The following is an 18704-nucleotide window of genomic DNA, read 5'->3' as shown; positions in this document are numbered from 1 at the left end:
GTCTGCAAGGCTTTGGGCCTACCTCCAGCCTCCAGGCAGCCGTTTTAGCGAATCTTGTGACATTTGGAGGTGTTAAGCTTCAAGGGGATGAAGTTGTACCTTCTACCCAGGGTTATGGAGCTCCGCGCAGGGTAAGATTTCAGATTTCACCCCTAGATGGAGGTATGAAAACAAAGCACTTGACATACTCAGCAAAGTGTATGTAACTCCTTTGCACTTACAGGAAAAGGCCTGCAAGGCCTTGGGCCTACTTCCAGCATCCAGGCACCAGTTTTACTGATACTTGTGACATTTGGAGGTGTTAAGCTTCAAGCGGATGAAGTTGTACCTTCTACCCAGGGTTATGGAGCTCCTCGCAGGGTAAGATTTCAGATTTCACCCCTAGATGGAGGTATGAAAACAAAGCACTTGACATACTCAGCAAAGTGTATGTAACTCCTTTGCAGTTACAGGAAAAGGCCTGCAAGGCCTTGGGCCTACTTCCAGCATCCAGGCACCAGTTTTACTGATACTTGTGACATTTGGAGGTGTTAAGCTTCAAGGGGATGAAGTTGTACCTTCTACCCAGGGTTATGGAGCTCCGCGCAGGGTAAGATTTCAGGTATCACCCCCGCCTGGATGTGTGAATAACCAACACACCTCAGACACCACAAAGTGTATTTAACCCCTGTACAGTTACAGGGAAAGGTCTGCAAGGCCTTGGGCCTACCTCCAGCCTCCAGGCACCAGTTCTAATGAATCTTGTGACATTTGGAGGTGTTAAGCTTCAAGGGGATGACGTTGTACCTTCTACCCAGGGTTATGGAGCTCCGCGCAGGGTAAGATTCCAGATTTCACCCATAGCTGGATGTTTGAAAACAAAGCACTTCACATACTCAGCAAAGTGTATTTAACTACTTTGCAGTTACAGGAAAAGTCCTGCAAGGCATTGGGACTACTTCCAGCATCCAGGCAGCAGTTTTAATGAATCTTGTGACATTTGGAGGTGTTAAGCTTCAAGGGGACTAAGTTGTACCTTCTACCCAGGGTTATGGAGCTCCGCGCAGGGTAAGATTCCAGATTACACCCCTAGCTGGAGGTTTGAAAACAAAGCACTTCATATACTCTGCAAAGTGTATTTAACTCCTCTGCAGTTCCAGGAAAAGGCCTGCAAGGCCTTGGGCCTACTTCCAGCATCCAGGCACCAGTTTTGATGAATCTTGTGACATTTGGAGGTGTTAAGCTTCAAGGGGATGAAGTTGTACCTTCTACCCAGGGTTATGGATCTCGGCGCAGGGTAAGAATCCAGATATCACCCCTAGCTGGATGTTTGAAAACAAAGCACTTCACATACTCAGCAAAGTGTATTTATCTCCTTTGCAGTTCCAGGAAAAGGCCTGCAAGGCCTTGGGCCTACTTCCAGCATCCAGGAACCAGTTTTACTGATACTTGTGACATTGGGAGGTGTTAAGCTTCAAGGGGATCAAGTTGTACATTCTACCCAGGGTTATGGAGCTCCACGCAGGGTTAGATTCCAGATTACACCCCTAGCTGGAGGTTTGAAAACAAAGCACTTCATATACTCAGCAAAGTGTATTTAACTCCTCTGCAGTTCCAAGAAAAGGCCTGCAAGGCCTTGGGCCTACTTCCAGCATCCAGGCACCAGTTTTGATGAATCTTGTGACATTTGGAGGTGTTAAGCTTCAAGGGGATGAAGTTGTACCTTCTACCGAGGGTTATGGAGCTCCGCGCAGGGTTAGATTTCAGATGACACCCCTAGCTGGATGTGTGAACACCCAACACATTACTGACACCACACAGTGTATTTAACCCAATTACAGTTACAGGGAAAGGTTTGCAAGGCCTTGGGCCTACCTCTAGCCCCCAGGCAGCAGTTTTAATGAATCTTGTGACATTTGGAGGGGTTAAGCTTCAAGGGGATGAAGTTGTACCTTCTACCAAGGGTTATGGAGCTCCGCGCAGGGTAAGATTCCAGATTTCACCCATAGCTGGATGTTTGAAAACAAAGCACTTCACATACTCAGCAAAGTGTATTGAATTACTTTGCAGTTACAGGAAAAGTCCTGCAAGGCATTGGGACTACTTCCAGCATCCAGGCAGCAGTTTTAATGAATCTTGTGACATTTGGAGGTGTTAAGCTTCAAGGGGACTAAGTTGTACCTTCTACCCAGGGTTATGGAGCTTCGCGCAGGGTAAGATTCCAGATATCACCCCTAGCTGGATGTTTGAAAACAAAGCACTTCATATACTCAGCAAAGTGTATTTAACTCCTCTGCAGTTCCAAGAAAAGGCCTGCAAGGCCTTGGGCCTACTTCCAGCATCCAGGCACCAGTTTTACTGATACTTGTGACATTTGGAGGTGTTAAGCTTCAAGGGGATGAAGTTGTACCTTCTACCCAGGGTTATGGAGCTCCGCGCAGGGTAAGATTTCAGGTATCACCCCCGCCTGGATGTGTGAATAACCAACACACCTCAGACACCACAAAGTGTATTTAACCCCTGTACAGTTACAGGGAAAGGTCTGCAAGGCCTTGGGCCTACTTCCAGCATCCAGACACCAGTTTTACTGATACTTGTGACATTTTGAGGCGTTAACCTTCAAGGGGATGAAGTTGTACCTTCTACCCAGGGTTACGGAGCTCCGCGCAGGGTAAGATTTCAGGTATCACCCCTGCCTGGATGTGTGAATAACCAACACACCTAAGACACCACAAAGTGTATTTAACCCCTGTACAGTTACAGGGAAAGGTCTGCAAGGCTTTGGGCCTACCTCCAGCCTCCAGGCAGCCGTTTTAGCGAATCTTGTGACATTTGGAGGTGTTAAGCTTCAAGGGGATGAAGTTGTACCTTCTACCCAGGGTTATGGAGCTCCGCGCAGGGTAAGATTTCAGATTTCACCCCTAGATGGAGGTATGAAAACAAAGCACTTGACATACTCAGCAAAGTGTATGTAACTCCTTTGCACTTACAGGAAAAGGCCTGCAAGGCCTTGGGCCTACTTCCAGCATCCAGGCACCAGTTTTACTGATACTTGTGACATTTGGAGGTGTTAAGCTTCAAGCGGATGAAGTTGTACCTTCTACCCAGGGTTATGGAGCTCCTCGCAGGGTAAGATTTCAGATTTCACCCCTAGATGGAGGTATGAAAACAAAGCACTTGACATACTCAGCAAAGTGTATGTAACTCCTTTGCAGTTACAGGAAAAGGCCTGCAAGGCCTTGGGCCTACTTCCAGCATCCAGGCACCAGTTTTACTGATACTTGTGACATTTGGAGGTGTTAAGCTTCAAGGGGATGAAGTTGTACCTTCTACCCAGGGTTATGGAGCTCCGCGCAGGGTAAGATTTCAGGTATCACCCCCGCCTGGATGTGTGAATAACCAACACACCTCAGACACCACAAAGTGTATTTAACCCCTGTACAGTTACAGGGAAAGGTCTGCAAGGCCTTGGGCCTACCTCCAGCCTCCAGGCACCAGTTCTAATGAATCTTGTGACATTTGGAGGTGTTAAGCTTCAAGGGGATGACGTTGTACCTTCTACCCAGGGTTATGGAGCTCCGCGCAGGGTAAGATTCCAGATTTCACCCATAGCTGGATGTTTGAAAACAAAGCACTTCACATACTCAGCAAAGTGTATTTAACTACTTTGCAGTTACAGGAAAAGTCCTGCAAGGCATTGGGACTACTTCCAGCATCCAGGCAGCAGTTTTAATGAATCTTGTGACATTTGGAGGTGTTAAGCTTCAAGGGGACTAAGTTGTACCTTCTACCCAGGGTTATGGAGCTCCGCGCAGGGTAAGATTCCAGATTACACCCCTAGCTGGAGGTTTGAAAACAAAGCACTTCATATACTCTGCAAAGTGTATTTAACTCCTCTGCAGTTCCAGGAAAAGGCCTGCAAGGCCTTGGGCCTACTTCCAGCATCCAGGCACCAGTTTTGATGAATCTTGTGACATTTGGAGGTGTTAAGCTTCAAGGGGATGAAGTTGTACCTTCTACCCAGGGTTATGGATCTCGGCGCAGGGTAAGAATCCAGATATCACCCCTAGCTGGATGTTTGAAAACAAAGCACTTCACATACTCAGCAAAGTGTATTTATCTCCTTTGCAGTTCCAGGAAAAGGCCTGCAAGGCCTTGGGCCTACTTCCAGCATCCAGGAACCAGTTTTACTGATACTTGTGACATTGGGAGGTGTTAAGCTTCAAGGGGATCAAGTTGTACATTCTACCCAGGGTTATGGAGCTCCACGCAGGGTTAGATTCCAGATTACACCCCTAGCTGGAGGTTTGAAAACAAAGCACTTCATATACTCAGCAAAGTGTATTTAACTCCTCTGCAGTTCCAAGAAAGGGCCTGCAAGGCCTTGGGCCTACTTCCAGCATCCAGGCACCAGTTTTACTGATACTTGTGACATTTGGAGGTGTTAAGCTTCAAGGGGATGAAGTTGTACCTTCTACCCAGGGTTATGGAGCTCCGCGCAGGGTAAGATTTCAGATGACACCCCTAGCTGGATGTGTGAACACCCAACACATTACTGACACCACACAGTGTATTTAACCCAATTACAGTTACAGGGAAAGGTTTGCAAGGCCTTGGGCCTACCTCTAGCCCCCAGGCAGCAGTTTTAATGAATCTTGTGACATTTGGAGGGGTTAAGCTTCAAGGGGATGAAGTTGTACCTTCTACCAAGGGTTATGGAGCTCCGCGCAGGGTAAGATTCCAGATTTCACCCATAGCTGGATGTTTGAAAACAAAGCACTTCACATACTCAGCAAAGTGTATTGAATTACTTTGCAGTTACAGGAAAAGTCCTGCAAGGCATTGGGACTACTTCCAGCATCCAGGCAGCAGTTTTAATGAATCTTGTGACATTTGGAGGTGTTAAGCTTCAAGGGGACTAAGTTGTACCTTCTACCCAGGGTTATGGAGCTTCGCGCAGGGTAAGATTCCAGATTACACCCCTAGCTGGAGGTTTGAAAACAAAGCACTTCATATACTCTGCAAAGTGTATTTAACTCCTCTGCAGTTCCAGGAAAAGGCCTGCAAGGCCTTGGGCCTACTTCCAGCATCCAGGCACCAGTTTTGATGAATCTTGTGACATTTGGAGGTGTTAAGCTTCAAGGGGATGAAGTTGTACATTCTACCCAGGGTTATGGAGCTCGGCGCAGGGTAAGAATCCAGATATCACCCCTAGCTGGATGTTTGAAAATAAAGCACTTCACATACTCAGCAAAGTGTATTTATCTCCTTTGCAGTTCCAGGAAAAGGCCTGCAAGGCCTTGGGCCTACTTCCAGCATCCAGGAACCAGTTTTACTGATACTTGTGACATTGGGAGGTGTTAAGCTTCAAGGGGATCAAGTTGTACATTCTACCCAGGGTTATGGAGCTCCACGCAGGGTTAGATTCCAGATTACACCCCTAGCTGGAGGTTTGAAAACAAAGCACTTCATATACTCAGCAAAGTGTATTTAACTCCTCTGCAGTTCCAAGAAAAGGCCTGCAAGGCCTTGGGCCTACTTCCAGCATCCAGGCACCAGTTTTACTGATACTTGTGACATTTGGAGGTGTTAAGCTTCAAGGGGATGAAGTTGTACCTTCTACCCAGGGTTATGGAGCTCCGCGCAGGGTAAGATTTCAGGTATCACCCCCGCCTGGATGTGTGAATAACCAACACACCTCAGACACCACAAAGTGTATTTAACCCCTGTACAGTTACAGGGAAAGGTCTGCAAGGCCTTGGGCCTACCTCCAGCCTCCAGGCACCAGTTCTAATGAATCTTGTGACATTTGGAGGTGTTAAGCTTCAAGGGGATAATGTTGTACCTTCTACCCAGGGTTATGGAGCTCCGCGCAGGGTAAGATTCCAGATTCCACCCCTAGCTGGATGGTTGAAAACAAAGCACTTCACATTCTCAGCAAAGTGTATTTAACTACTTTGCAGTTACAGGAAAAGTCCTGCAAGGCATTGGGACTACTTCCAGCATCCAGGCACCAGTTTTGATGAATCTTGTGACATTTGGAGGTGTTAAGCTTCAAGGGGATGAAGTTGTACCTTCTACCCAGAGTTATGGAGCTCCGCACCGGGTAAGATTCCAGATTTTACCCTTAGCTGCACGTTTGAAAAGAAAGCACTTTACATACTCAGCAAAGTGTATTTAACTCCTTTAGAGTAACAGGAAAAGGCCTGCAAGGCCTTGGGCCTACTTCCAGCATCCAGGCACCAGTTGTACTGATACTTGTGACATTTGGAGGTGTTAACCTTCAAAGGGTATGAAGTTGTACCTTCTACCCAGGGTTATGGAGCTCCGCGCAGGGTAAGATTTTAGGTATCACCCCTGCCTGGATGTGTGAATAACCAACACATCTCAGACAACACACAGTTTATTTAACCCCTTTACAGTTAGAGGGAAAGGTCTGCAAGGCCTTGGGCCTACCTCAAGCCTCCAGGCAGCAGTTTTAATGAATCTTGTGACATTTGGAGGTGTTAAGCTTCAAGAGGATGAAGTTGTACCTTCTACCCAGAGTTATGGAGCTCTGCACCCGGGTAAGATTCCATATTTTACCCTTAGCTGCACGTTTGAAAAGAAAGCACTTTACATACTCAGCAAAGTGTATTTAACTCCTTTAGAGTAACAGGAAAAGGCCTGCAAGGCCTTGGGCCTACTTCCAGCATCCAGGCACCAGTTGTACTGATACTTGTGACATTTGGAGGTGTTAACCTTCAAAGGGTATGAAGTTGTACCTTCTACCCAGGGTTATGGAGCTCCGCGCAGGGTAAGATTTTAGGTATCACCCCTGCCTGGATGTGTGAATAACCAACACATCTCAGACAACACACAGTTTATTTAACCCCTTTACAGTTAGAGGGAAAGGTCTGCAAGGCCTTGGGCCTACCTCAAGCCTCCAGGCAGCAGTTTTAATGAATCTTGTGACATTTGGAGGTGTTAAGCTTCAAGGGGATGAAGTTGTACCTTCTACCCAGAGTTATGGAGCTCCGCACCGGGTAAGATTCCAGATTTTACCCTTAGCTGCCCGTTTGAAAAGAAAGCACTTTACATACTCAGCAAAGTGTATTTAACTCCTTTAGAGTAACAGGAAAAGGCCTGCAAGGCATTGGGCCTACTTCCAGCATCCAGGCACCAGTTTTGATGAATCTTGTGACATTTGGAGGTGTTAAGCTTCAAGGGGATGAAGTTGTCCCTTCTACCCAGGGTTATGGAGCTCCGCGCAGGGTAAGATTTCAGATGTCACCCCTAGCTGGATGTGTGAATAACCAACACATTACTGACACCACAAAGTGTATTTAACCCCTTTACAGTTACAAGGAAAGGTCTGCAAGGCCTTGGGCCTACCGCTAGCCTCCAGGCAGCAGTTTTAATGAATCTTGTGACATTTGGAGGTGTTATGCTTCAAGGGGATGAAGTTGTACCTTCTACCCAGGGTTATGGAGCTCCGCGCAGGGTAAGATTCCAGATTTCACCCATAGCTGGATGTTTGAAAACAAAGCACTTCACATACTCAGCAAAGTGTATTTAACTCCTCTGCAGTTCCAGGAAAAGGCCTGCAAGGCTTTGGGCCTACTTACAGCATCCAGGCACCAGTTTTACTGATACTTGTGACATTTTGAGGTGTTAACCTTCAAAGGGTATGAAGTTGTACCTTCTACCCAGGGTTATGGAGCTCCGCGCAGGGTAAGATTCCAGATTTCACCCATAGCTGGATGTTTGAAAACAAAGCACTTCATATACTCAGCAAAGTGTATTTAACTACTTTGCAGTTACAGGAAAAGTCCTGCAAGGCATTGGGACTACTTCCAGCATCCAGGCACCAGTTTTGATGAATCTTGTGACATTTGGAGGTGTTAAGCTTCAAGGGGATGAAGTTGTACCTTCTACCCAGGGTTATGGAGCTCCGCGCAGGGTAAGATTTCAGATGTCACCCCTAGCTGGATGTGTGAATAACCAACACATTACTGACACCACAAAGTGTATTTATCCCCTTTACAGTTACAGGGAAAGGTCTGCAAGGCCTTGGGCCTACCTCTAGTCTCCAGGCAGCAGTTTTAGTGAATCTTGCGACATTTGGAGGTGTTAAGCTTCAAGGGTATGAAGTTGTACCTTCTACCCAGGGTTGTGGAGCTCCGCGCAGGGTAAGATTCCAGATTACACCCCTAGCTGGAGGTTCGAAAACAAAGCACTTCATATACTCAACAAAGTGTATTTAACTCCTCTGCAGTTCCAGGAAAAGGCCTGCAAGGCCTTGGGCCTACTTACAGCATCCAGGCACCAGTTTTACTGAAACTTGGGACATTTGGAGGTGTTAAGCTTCAAGGGATGAAGTTGTCCCTTCTACCCAGGGTTATGGAGCTCCGCGCAGGGTAAGATTTCAGATGTCACCCCTAGCTGGATGTGTGAATAACCAACACATTACAGACACCACAAAGTGTATTTAACCCCTTTACAGTTACAGGGAAAGGTCTGCAAGGCCTTGGGCCTACCTCCAGCCTCCAGGCAGCAGTTTTAATGAATCTTGTGACATTTGGAGGTGTTAAGCTTCAAGGGGATGAGGTTGTACCTTCTACCCAGGGTTATGGAGCTCCGCGCAGGGTAAGATTCCAGATTTGACCCCTAGCTGGATGTTTGAAAACAAAGCACTTCACATACTCAGCAAAGTGTATTTAACTACTTTGCAGTTACAGGAAAAGTCCTGCAAGGCCTTGGGCCTACTTCCAGCAACCAGGCACCAGTTTTGATGAATCTTGTGACATTTGGAGGTGTTAAGCTTCAAGGGGATGAAGTTGTACCTTCTACCCAGGGTTATGGAGCTCCGCGCAGGGTAAGATTTCAGATGTCACCCCTAGCTGGATGTGTGAATAACCAACACATTACAGACACCACAAAGTGTATTTAACCCCTTTACAGTTACAGGGAAAGGTCTGCAAGGCCTTGGGCCTACCTCCAGCCTCCAGGCAGCAGTTTTAATGAATCTTGTGACATTTGGAGGTGTTAAGCTTCAAGGGGATGAGGTTGTACCTTCTACCCAGGGTTATGGAGCTCCGCGCAGGGTAAGATTCCAGATTTGACCCCTAGCTGGATGTTTGAAAACAAAGCACTTCACATACTCAGCAAAGTGTATTTAACCCCTTTACAGTTACAAGGAAAGGTCTGCAAGGCCTTGGGCCTACCTCCAGCCTCCAGGAAAGCAGTTTTAATGAATCTTGTGACATTTGGAGGTGTTAAGCTTCAATGGGATGAAGTTGTACCTTCTGCCCAGGGTTATGGAGCTCCGCGCAGGGTAAGATTCCAGATTACACCCCTAGCTGGAGGTTTGAAAACAAAGCACTTCACATTCTCAGCAAAGTGTATTTAACTCCTTTGTAGTTACAGGAAAAGGCCTGCAATGCCTTGGGCCAACTTCCAGCCTGCAAGCACCAGTTTTACTGATACTTGTGACATTGGGAGGTGTTAAGCTTCAAGGGGATGAAGTTGTTCCTTCTACCCAGGGTTATGGAGCTCCGCGCAGGGTCAGATTTCAGGTATCACCCCCGCCTGGATTTGTGAATACCCATCACATCTCAGACACCTCAAAGTGTATTTAACCCCTTTACAGTTGCAGGGAAAGGTCTGCAAGGCCATGGTCCTACCTCCAGCCCCCAAGCAGCAGTTTTAATGAATCTTGTGACATTTGGAGGTGTTAAGCTTCAAAGGGATGAAGTTGCACCTTCTACCTAGGGTTATGGATCTCAGCGCAGAGTAAGATTTGAGCTTTCATCCCAGGCTGGAGGTGTGAAAGTAGGACACTTAACACACACGACAACGTGTATTTAACTCCTTTACAGTGTCAGAGCAAGGCCTGCAAGGCCCTGGGTGTGTTTCCAGCCTCCTGGCACCAGTTTTACCGAAACCAGTGACATTTGGTGGTGTTAAGCTACAAGGGATGAAGTCACACTGTCGACCCAGGGTCATGGAGCTCAGCGCAGGGTAAGATTTAAGGTTTCACCCCTGGCTGGAGGTGTTAAAGCAAAACACTTCACATGCCCAATAAAGTGCATTTCACCCCTTCACAGTATCAGGAAAGGCCTGCAAGGTCTTGGGCCTACTTCCAGCCTCCAAACACCAGTTTTACTGATACCTGTGACATTTTGGTGGTTTTCAACTTCAAGGGGATGAAGTCGCACCTTCTACCCAGGGTTATGGAGCTCAGGGCAGGGTAAGATTTAAAGTTTCACCCCTAGCTGGATGTTTTAAAGCAAAACACTTCACAAGCCCAATATAGTGTATTTCACCCCATCACAGTATCAGGAAAGGCCTGCAAGGCCTTGTGCCTGTTTCCAGCCTCCAGGCACCTGTTTTTGTGATACTTGAGACATTTGGAGTGTGTTCAGCTTCAAGGGGATGAAGTCGCACCTTCTACCCAGGGTTATGGAGCTCCGCGCAGGGTAAGATTTCAGGTTTAACCCCAAGCTGGAGGTGTGAAAATAGAACACTAGCCATACACGACAAAGTCTATTTCACTCCTTTACAGTATCAGGACAAGGCCTGCATGGCCTTGTGCCTGTTTCCATCCTCCAGGCACCTGTTTTTGTGATACTTGAGACATTTGGAGGTGTTCAGCTTCAAGGGGATGAAGTCGCACCTTCTACCCAGGGTTACGGAGCTCCGCGCAGGGTAAGATTTCAGGTTGCACCCCAGGATGGAGATGTGAAAATAAAACACGTACCATACCCAACAAAGTGTATTTCACTCCTTTACAGTATCAGGACAAGCCCTGCATGACCTTGTGCCTGTTTCCCGCCTCCAGGCACCTGTTTTTGTGATAATTGTGACATTTGGAGGTGTTCAGCTTCAAGGGGTTGAAGTTGTACCTCCTACCCAGTGTTATGGAGCTCCGCGCAGGGTAAGATTTCAGGTATCACCCCTGCCTGGATGTGTGAAAACCCAACACATCACATACACAACAAAGTGTATTTAACCCCTTTACAGTATCAGGAAAGGTCTGCAAGGCCTTGGGCCTACTTCCAGGCTGCAGGCACCAATTGTACTGATACCTGTGACATTTAGTGGTGTTAAGCTTCAAGGGGAAGAAGTCACACCTTCTACCCAGGGTTAAGGAGCTCAGCGCAGGGTAAGATTTCAGGTTATTCCCCTGGCTGGAGCTGATAAAGCACAACACTTCACATGCTCAATAAAGTGTACTTCACTCCTTTACACTATCAAAACATGGCCTTTTGCCTGTTTCCAGCCTCCAGGCACCTGTTTTTTTAAAACTTGTGACATTTGGAGGTGTTCAGCTTCAAGGGGATGTAGTCGCACCTTCTACCCAGTGTTATGGAGCTCCGCGCAGGGTAAGATTTCAGGTTTCACCCCAGGCTGGAGGTGTGAAAATAGAACACTTACCATACACACCAAAGTGCATTTAACTCCATTACAGTGCCGGAGCAAGGCCTGCAAGGCCCTGGGTGTGTTTCCAGCCTTCTGGCACCAGTTTTACCGATACCTAAGTCATTTGGGGTTGTTAGGCTACAAGGGTATGAAGTCACACTGTCTACCCAGGGTCATGGAGCTCAGCGCAGGGTAAGATTTCAGGTTTCACCCCTGCTGGAGGTGTTAAAGCAAAACACTGCACATGCCCAATACAGTGTATTTCACTCCTTCACAGTATCGGGAAAGGCCTGCAAGGCCTTGGGCCTACTTCCAGCCTCCAGGCATCAGTTGTACTGATAGTTGTGACATTTGTAGGTGTTCAACTTCAAGGGGATGAAGACGCACCTTCTACCCAGGGTTATGGAGCTCAGCGCAGGGTAAGATTACAGATTTCACCCCTAGCTGCACGTTTGAAAAGAAAGCACTTTACATACTCAGCAAAGTGTATTTAACTCCTTTGCAGTAACAGGAAAAGGCCTGCAAGGCCTTGGGCCTACTCCCAGCCTTCAGGCACCAATTTTACTGATATCTGTGACATTTGGTGGTGTTAAGCTTCAAGGGGAGTAAGTCACACCTTCTACCCAGGGTTAAGGAGCTCCGCGCAGGGTAAGATTTCTGGTTATTCCCCTGGCTAGAGGTGTGAAAAGAAAACCCTTCACTTGGTCAATAAAGTGAAGTGCACCCCTTTACAGTATCAGGACAAGGCCTGCAAGGCCTTGTGCTTGTTTCCTGGCTCCGGGCACCAGTTTTACTGATGCTTGTGACATATGCAGGTTTTAAACTTCAAGGGGATGAACTGGCACCTACTACCCAGGGATATGGAGCTCAGCGCAGGGTAAGATTTCAGGTTTCACCCCTGGCTGGAGGTGTGAAAACAAAACACTTCACATGCCCAATGAAGTGTATTTCACCCCTTTGCATTATCAGGAAAGGCATGCAATGCCTTTGGCCTATTTCTAACCTCCAGGCACCATTTTTTGTGACACATGTAACATTTGGAGATGTTAATCTTCAAAGGGATACAGTTGCTCCTTCTACCCAGGGCTATGGAACTACGCAGAGGGGGAGATTGCAGGTTTTCCCCTTGGATGCAGGCGGAGAAGTAAAATGCTTCCCTCAAATCCAAGGGGAAAGGCTGCAATCTTACCCTATGCCGAGCTCCGTAGTTCTGGGTAGAAGGAGTGCCATTGTCCCCTTGCAGCTGAGCACATCATAATTTCACAATTATCACTAAAACGTGTGTTTGGTGAATAGAAATGTGCCCATGTCTCTACAGGCCAAGGCATGATATTTCAAATGGGTGCATGTACCTTTTAGGCTAGGTGAAGTGTTTTCATTTCTTCACCTCCACCCGTGAGGGAAATGTTGAATCTTGCCCTGCGTGGAGCTCCAAATCCCTGGGTAGAAAGAGTGACTTAGTGCCCTTGAATCGGAAAACCCCATAATGTCACAAATATCACTAAAGCAGGTCCCTGGAGGGTAGAAATGCCCCAGTGCCCTGAAGGCTCTATTCTGATATGGTGACTGGTTTTTTTGTGCAGTTTTGGTCCATGTGAAGTATTTTATTCTTACACCTCCATCCCAGGGAAAGGCGTGAAATCTTTCCCTGTGCGGAGCTCCATATCTCGGGGTAGAAGGACTGACTTTGTCCCCTTGATCCTGGAAACCTCATTGTGTCAGATATATTACAAAAAACAGGTTCCTGGAAGCTAGGAATGGGCCTGGGTACCTGAAGGGTAAGATCTGAAACTGTGAATGGTGTTCATGTACGTTTTGGACTATGTGAAGTGTTTTCTTTGTGTTTCCTTCTACCGACATATAAGGCGAAACCCTGTAATTGGACCTCAATCAGGCTGCCATGCGCAGAACCTGATTTGTGGGCACAGGTCGCACTCTTGACATCCCATTTGATTCAGGAGTGGTCCCCACCCCAGCCATCGAGCTCAATACAACAGTGATAGTCAAAGGCCTCACTCTGTAGTGTGGGATGTATGTTGTAACAATTAGATTGCGGTACATTACATTGCTGTTTTAGGGGATTTCCACGACTTGCGCGGGAGGGCGCTCTACACTTAGGAATAGTATGATTTACTATTCCAACTCCAGCCTAAGTAAGGTAGGGAAGGTGTTGGAATTGTAAATCGCACTATTCCTTAGTCTAGTGCGCCCTCCCGTGCAAGTCGTGGAGAAGACTTGCGTTGTAAATGCAGCGATCGAAATGTACAGCGGTGTTTTGACCGCGTTGTTATGGTCGGGTCCCGTCCAAAGATGTCACCTGAGATGTAAACCTAACTCCAGCTGTGAAAATCAGCTCAGCAGAGGGCCTCCGTGCAGGTACTGGGGTCACCGTTTCAGGTGCATTCACACCCTCTGCTCTCACTCTGGGTGCCATTAAACATGTAGGTCTAACTCGGCCGCCTGCCTTTATTGTGTCACTGTGTGTTTATTATGTTTACTGTGCCCCCGTCTCGTCCAGCTCGGTGCTTGGCAGTGAATGCCCTCTGCCTGCATGTGAAGCTACCAGCGCGCAGCCGCCTTGTGATGCCCGTGAGTCTTGATGCCGGACCGTGCCCCGCTGCTTGTGAAAGTCCCCCCGGCTGCCCCCGAGCCTTGGGTGCCACAGCCGAGGGTGCAGGCGCGCGGCGAGGGCCCCCCCTGACCCCCGGGCCGGGTCTCCCTGGCGTTGTCTCCGCTCCCCGCGCTCGGCCGGCGGAGCCCTGTGTTACTTCGGCCCGGTGCAGGAGGCGCTCCCCGCGGCCCCCGGAGCCCCATGGTGACGCCACTTGGCCCGCTCCCTGCAGGAGGCCCCTCCCGCCCGCGGGCCGCCGCTCCCGGCCTCAGAGCGCGAGGGTGGACCGGGGAAAAGGGTCCCGGAGCCCGGGATTCCGGTCACGGAGGCGTCAGCCACCGGGGGAGGGCAGAGATTCACGGCGGATTGCAAGCCTCTGAGGACGGGGTCGGCTGAAACGGGGGCGGGCACGGGAAGGGGCTGAAGCTGGGCTTCCTTTCATGTGTGCATGGGAGCGTGTGTTTAACGGATTGTGTTTTAAAACTTTGAAACTCCGATGGTAGGAAACACAAAAGTCAGCTCGGAGCAGAGAGCCGAGCGCGCCTCGCACAGCCCTCTCTCCTCGGGACCAATCAGGGGCTGGCTCCTCCCTATATATGCACGGGGCTCGGGCCGGGGAGGTACATTTCTGTTCTGTGACAGCGTCAGCGTCGAGACTTGCATAGCAATGGCAGAAACCGCTCCAGCCGCCGCGGCTCCTCCCGCTGAGGTCGCCCCCAAGAAGAAGCAGAAGAAAGCAGCGGGGGCCTCCAAGGCCAAGAAGCCTTCCGGTCCCAGCGTGTCCGATCTGATCCTGAAGTGCGTGACCGCCTCGGCCGAGAGGAAGGGAGTCTCCCTGGTGGCCTTGAAGAAGGCGCTGACCGCCGCCGGCTACGATGCGGACAAGAACAAGAGCCGCGTCAAGGTCTCCCTCAAGAGCCTGGTCAGCAAAGGGGCCCTAGCCCAGCTGAAGGGCACCGGGGCCTCCGGATCCTTCAAGGTGAATAAGAAGCAGCTGGAAGGTAAGAAGGCGGCCAAGAAGTCAGCCTCCAAGACCAAGAAGCCAGCGGCCAAGAAAGCAGCCCCTGCAGCCAAGAAGCCCAAAAAGGCTCCCGCGGGGGTCAAGAAGAGCCCGAAGAAGGTCAAGAAGCCAGCGGCAGCCAAGAGCCCCAAGAAGCCCAAGGCTGCCCCCGCCAAGAAGGCTGCCAAGAGCCCAGCGAAAGCCAAGGCGGCGAAGCCCAAAGTAGCCAAGAAAAGCCCTGCCAAGGTAGTCAAACCCAAGGCAGCCAAGCCCAAAGCAGCGAAGCCCAAAAAGGCAGCGCCCAAGAAGAAGTAAGGGCTTGCACCGAGACACTGCAAACACAACGGCTCTTTTAAGGGCCACCACCCTGTCTAGCAGAGAGCGTGTTCATCCCCACCTTTGCACCCACCCAATGCCCCACTTCTCAAAAATAAACCGCACAATGCATCCATAGCGCACCTTTCCACGCGCGAGTGCCGCGTGTGATCTTGGCCATATAAACGGGTCTTTCGGTGCTGCGTGGATTGAAATCGGTATAACATAGACAATAAGGGGGTCTGGGAGTTATAAGACCTCCGTTTATAATACATGTGCAATAACGTGTGTGTCTCGGTGCTTTCACTGTACCCGGGCAGACTCGAAATAGTGTCTGCATAAAGCAGACGATTGTGCCCTTTCAATCGAGCAGTAGGTAACGGGGGAGTGTTCCAGGGTGAGCAGGGGCGGGTAAGAAGGGGGTCTGGGAGTCATAAGACCGGGGTTTATTATAAACGTGTGTGTGTGTGTTGGTGCTTTCACTGTCCCCGGGCAGACTCGAGCGCAGGTAACGGGGGGAGTGTTCCAGGGTGATAAGGGCAGTGTGCTTATGACATCTCGGGCTCCTCTCCCGGGGGACCGGGGTCGAGTCGTCGGCGTGACTACAGGTGGATGGACGGACACGGAGACAAAGGCTGGCCGAGGCGCGGGCTCCGGCTCCAACTCACGTCATCCAACCGGAGGCTTCTCTTTTATCCACAGCTCATTGGACAGCTAGGCTGCAGCCTCCCGTTCAGTAACCAATCGTTGCACTCCGCGGGCTATTTTCGAACGTGGGGCGGTCTCTTCAGCCAACCAGAGCAGCCCTCCGTCTGTGAGGGCATAAATAGAGCTCTTTCCCCAGTAGACGCCATTCTTCCTCGCTCGTCGCTGAGAGAGACCGCTCCCGCCATGGCCCGCACCAAGCAGACAGCCCGCAAGTCCACCGGCGGCAAAGCGCCCCGCAAGCAGCTGGCCACCAAGGCAGCCCGCAAGAGCGCGCCTGCCACCGGGGGAGTCAAGAAGCCTCACCGCTACCGGCCCGGCACCGTGGCTCTCCGCGAGATCCGCCGCTACCAGAAGTCCACCGAGCTCCTCATCCGCAAGCTGCCCTTCCAGCGCTTGGTGAGGGAGATCGCCCAGGACTTCAAGACCGACCTGCGCTTCCAGAGCTCCGCCGTCATGGCCCTGCAGGAGGCCAGCGAGGCCTACCTGGTCGGGCTCTTCGAGGACACCAACCTGTGCGCCATCCACGCCAAGAGGGTGACCATCATGCCCAAGGACATCCAGCTGGCCCGCCGCATCCGAGGCGAGAGGGCCTAAGGGGACAGACCGACCCGAACAACCACCACAACGGCTCTTTTAAGGGCCACCACCCTGTCACCTTTGAGCTTCTCTTATCTGCCATGGTCTACAGGTTAGGGAGGAGGGGCTGTCAATACCACGAGCACCGGGCAACTTATACCGCTTCTGGGGAAACCAGAGCACTCTGTGTCCACAGTGCACAAACACCTCTTCCACGTGCCCTTCATTTGAAGCGTTGTTTGGGTAGAGGGTTGTGGTAGGGATCCGCGGGTCACAAGCCACCGCTTTTGGGCATCTGTGCTCCCGGTACATCGGGTTCTGAGAGTACCACGAGTACTGGGCAACTTATACAGGCTCTGGGGGTGACCAGTGCCTTCCGTCTTCACAGTGCACAAAACACCTCGTCAATGTGCCCGTCATTTAATGGAGGCAGGGATCCGCTGGTCACCAGCCAGCGCTATGAGGCATCTGTGCTCCCGGTACATGGGGTTCATGTGTAGCCGTTCCCCTGGGTCTGGAAATTCAAACACAACGTTAATTAAACAAGCACACATTAAAGCTGCTCGCCCATAACACGGAAAGCAAATTGCCCGGGAGTAGCTGTGTGAATTGCCAGCAGGTTTATTTAACATCGTTACATTACAGTGCATGGGTGGCACTTGGTCCCAAAGAGGGCTCATTCATATAGACATGTTTATTGAAAGGGGCAAAACGGGCTGCCTGCTCCAGCGTCCCTCGGTGTGCAGCAAACCCCGGGAGAGCGGCGCTTTCTGCGCTCAACATTACCCCTATTAAAAACACATATTCTTCTGTCATACCAGAGTTACATTAGCTCTTAGGGGAGGAAGTGGTTGGCCCTTAAAAGAGCCGTTGTGTTCGTTGAGGTGCGCCTGGAAGCCTTACTTGGCGCTGGTGTACTTGGTGACGGCCTTGGTGCCCTCCGACACGGCGTGCTTGGCCAGCTCTCCGGGCAGCAGAAGGCGGACTGCGGTCTGGATCTCCCGTGAGGTGATGGTGCGCCGCGAGTTGTAGAGGGCCAGTTTGGAAGACTCTGAAGCGATGCGCTCAAAGATGTCGTTCACGAAGGAGTTCATGATGCCCATGGCCTTGGAGGAGATGCCGGTGTCCGGGTGCACCTGCTTCATCACTTTGTAAATGTAGATGGCATAGCTTTCCTTCCTGCTCCTCTTGCGCTTCTTCCCGTCCTTCTTAGGCGGCTTGGAGAGCGCTTTCTTGGAGCCCTTCTTGGGAGCCGGCGCGGACTTGGCTGGTTCAGGCATGGTCGAGTATCTTTCACCGCGTGCTGTGGAGCCGAGAGAAATAAAGTCTAAGCGCCCGGCACTTGTATTTATAGCCTGGGCGTGCAAAGCAGCCTCTCATTGGCAGGCTCTCCCTTCTCATTGGCAGGCGTAGGCCGGGCCCCCACTTCCTAGTGTGATGCGGTTCTGGGACTCTGATTGGCTAAACAGAAGCTCGCCTCCCTCCAATGAGAAGTACTATCAGCGACTAGCTGTCAACCAATCAGACGCTCCCGAAGTCTTTATATCACCGGAGTCCAGCAGGAAGAGCAGTATCATTCTCGCTGTTGTGTGACTGAGCCCCTAGATCGATCGCCATGTCTGGACGCGGAAAGCAAGGAGGAAAGGCCCGCGCCAAGGCCAAGACACGCTCTTCCAGGGCCGGGCTCCAGTTCCCCGTGGGCCGTGTGCACAGGCTGCTCCGGAAGGGAAGCTACGCCGAGAGGGTGGGCGCTGGTGCCCCCGTCTACCTGGCTGCAGTGCTGGAGTACCTGACCGCCGAGATCCTGGAGCTGGCTGGCAACGCCGCCCGGGACAACAAGAAGACCCGCATCATCCCCAGACACCTCCAGCTGGCCATCCGCAACGACGAGGAGCTGAACAAGCTGCTGGGCCGAGTCACCATCGCCCAGGGAGGAGTCCTGCCCAACATCCAGGCCGTGCTGCTGCCCAAGAAAACCGAGAGCCACAAGGCACAGGGCAAAGCAAGCAAGTAAAGGCCCGCAGACCCCCGTGGAAACACACCCTAAACACAAAGGCTCTTTTCAGGGCCATCCACAGACTCCATCAAAGAGCGTATCCGTGCCGAGGTGTT

At 50.4% G+C, this 18704-nt stretch overlaps 4 protein-coding genes across 4 annotated transcripts; 3 read left to right on the top strand and 1 right to left on the bottom strand.

Annotated features, from left to right (window-relative positions):
- The first annotated feature begins 14635 nt into the window (after positions 1-14635).
- LOC147667225 (histone H1.01-like) lies at positions 14636-15358 on the top strand. The gene has a single exon (XM_086948832.1). It carries the CDS (start codon positions 14661-14663, stop codon positions 15306-15308), a length of 648 nt encoding a protein of 215 aa, XP_086804958.1. The 5' UTR covers positions 14636-14660; the 3' UTR covers positions 15309-15358.
- An 800-nt stretch (positions 15359-16158) lies between these two features.
- On the top strand, positions 16159-16661 carry LOC147667224 (histone H3). Its single transcript, XM_086948831.1, has one exon. The coding sequence runs from the start codon at positions 16200-16202 to the stop codon at positions 16608-16610; it is 411 nt and encodes a 136-aa protein (XP_086804957.1). The 5' UTR covers positions 16159-16199; the 3' UTR covers positions 16611-16661.
- A 781-nt stretch (positions 16662-17442) lies between these two features.
- Positions 17443-17960, bottom strand: LOC147667223 (histone H2B 1.2-like). The gene has a single exon (XM_086948830.1). The coding sequence runs from the start codon at positions 17870-17872 to the stop codon at positions 17492-17494; it is 381 nt and encodes a 126-aa protein (XP_086804956.1). The 5' UTR covers positions 17873-17960; the 3' UTR covers positions 17443-17491.
- Positions 17961-18159: 199 nt separating this feature from the next.
- Positions 18160-18664, top strand: LOC147667222 (histone H2A type 2-C-like). Its single transcript, XM_086948829.1, has one exon. The coding sequence runs from the start codon at positions 18208-18210 to the stop codon at positions 18604-18606; it is 399 nt and encodes a 132-aa protein (XP_086804955.1). The 5' UTR covers positions 18160-18207; the 3' UTR covers positions 18607-18664.
- The last annotated feature ends 40 nt before the right edge of the window (positions 18665-18704 follow it).

This window comes from Lissotriton vulgaris, unplaced genomic scaffold, assembly GCF_964263255.1.
Source record: "Lissotriton vulgaris unplaced genomic scaffold, aLisVul1.2 SCAFFOLD_6217, whole genome shotgun sequence".
Taxonomy (NCBI): Eukaryota; Metazoa; Chordata; class Amphibia; order Caudata; family Salamandridae; genus Lissotriton; species Lissotriton vulgaris.
This window is presented reverse-complemented; position numbering and strand designations above follow the sequence as displayed.

Coding starts and splice junctions, on each gene's coding strand:
- LOC147667224 (XM_086948831.1), top strand. CDS start 16,200: ATGGCCCGCACCAAGCAGACAGCCCGCAAGTCCACCGGCGGCAAAGCG.
- LOC147667223 (XM_086948830.1), bottom strand. CDS start 17,872: ATGCCTGAACCAGCCAAGTCCGCGCCGGCTCCCAAGAAGGGCTCCAAG.
- LOC147667225 (XM_086948832.1), top strand. CDS start 14,661: ATGGCAGAAACCGCTCCAGCCGCCGCGGCTCCTCCCGCTGAGGTCGCC.
- LOC147667222 (XM_086948829.1), top strand. CDS start 18,208: ATGTCTGGACGCGGAAAGCAAGGAGGAAAGGCCCGCGCCAAGGCCAAG.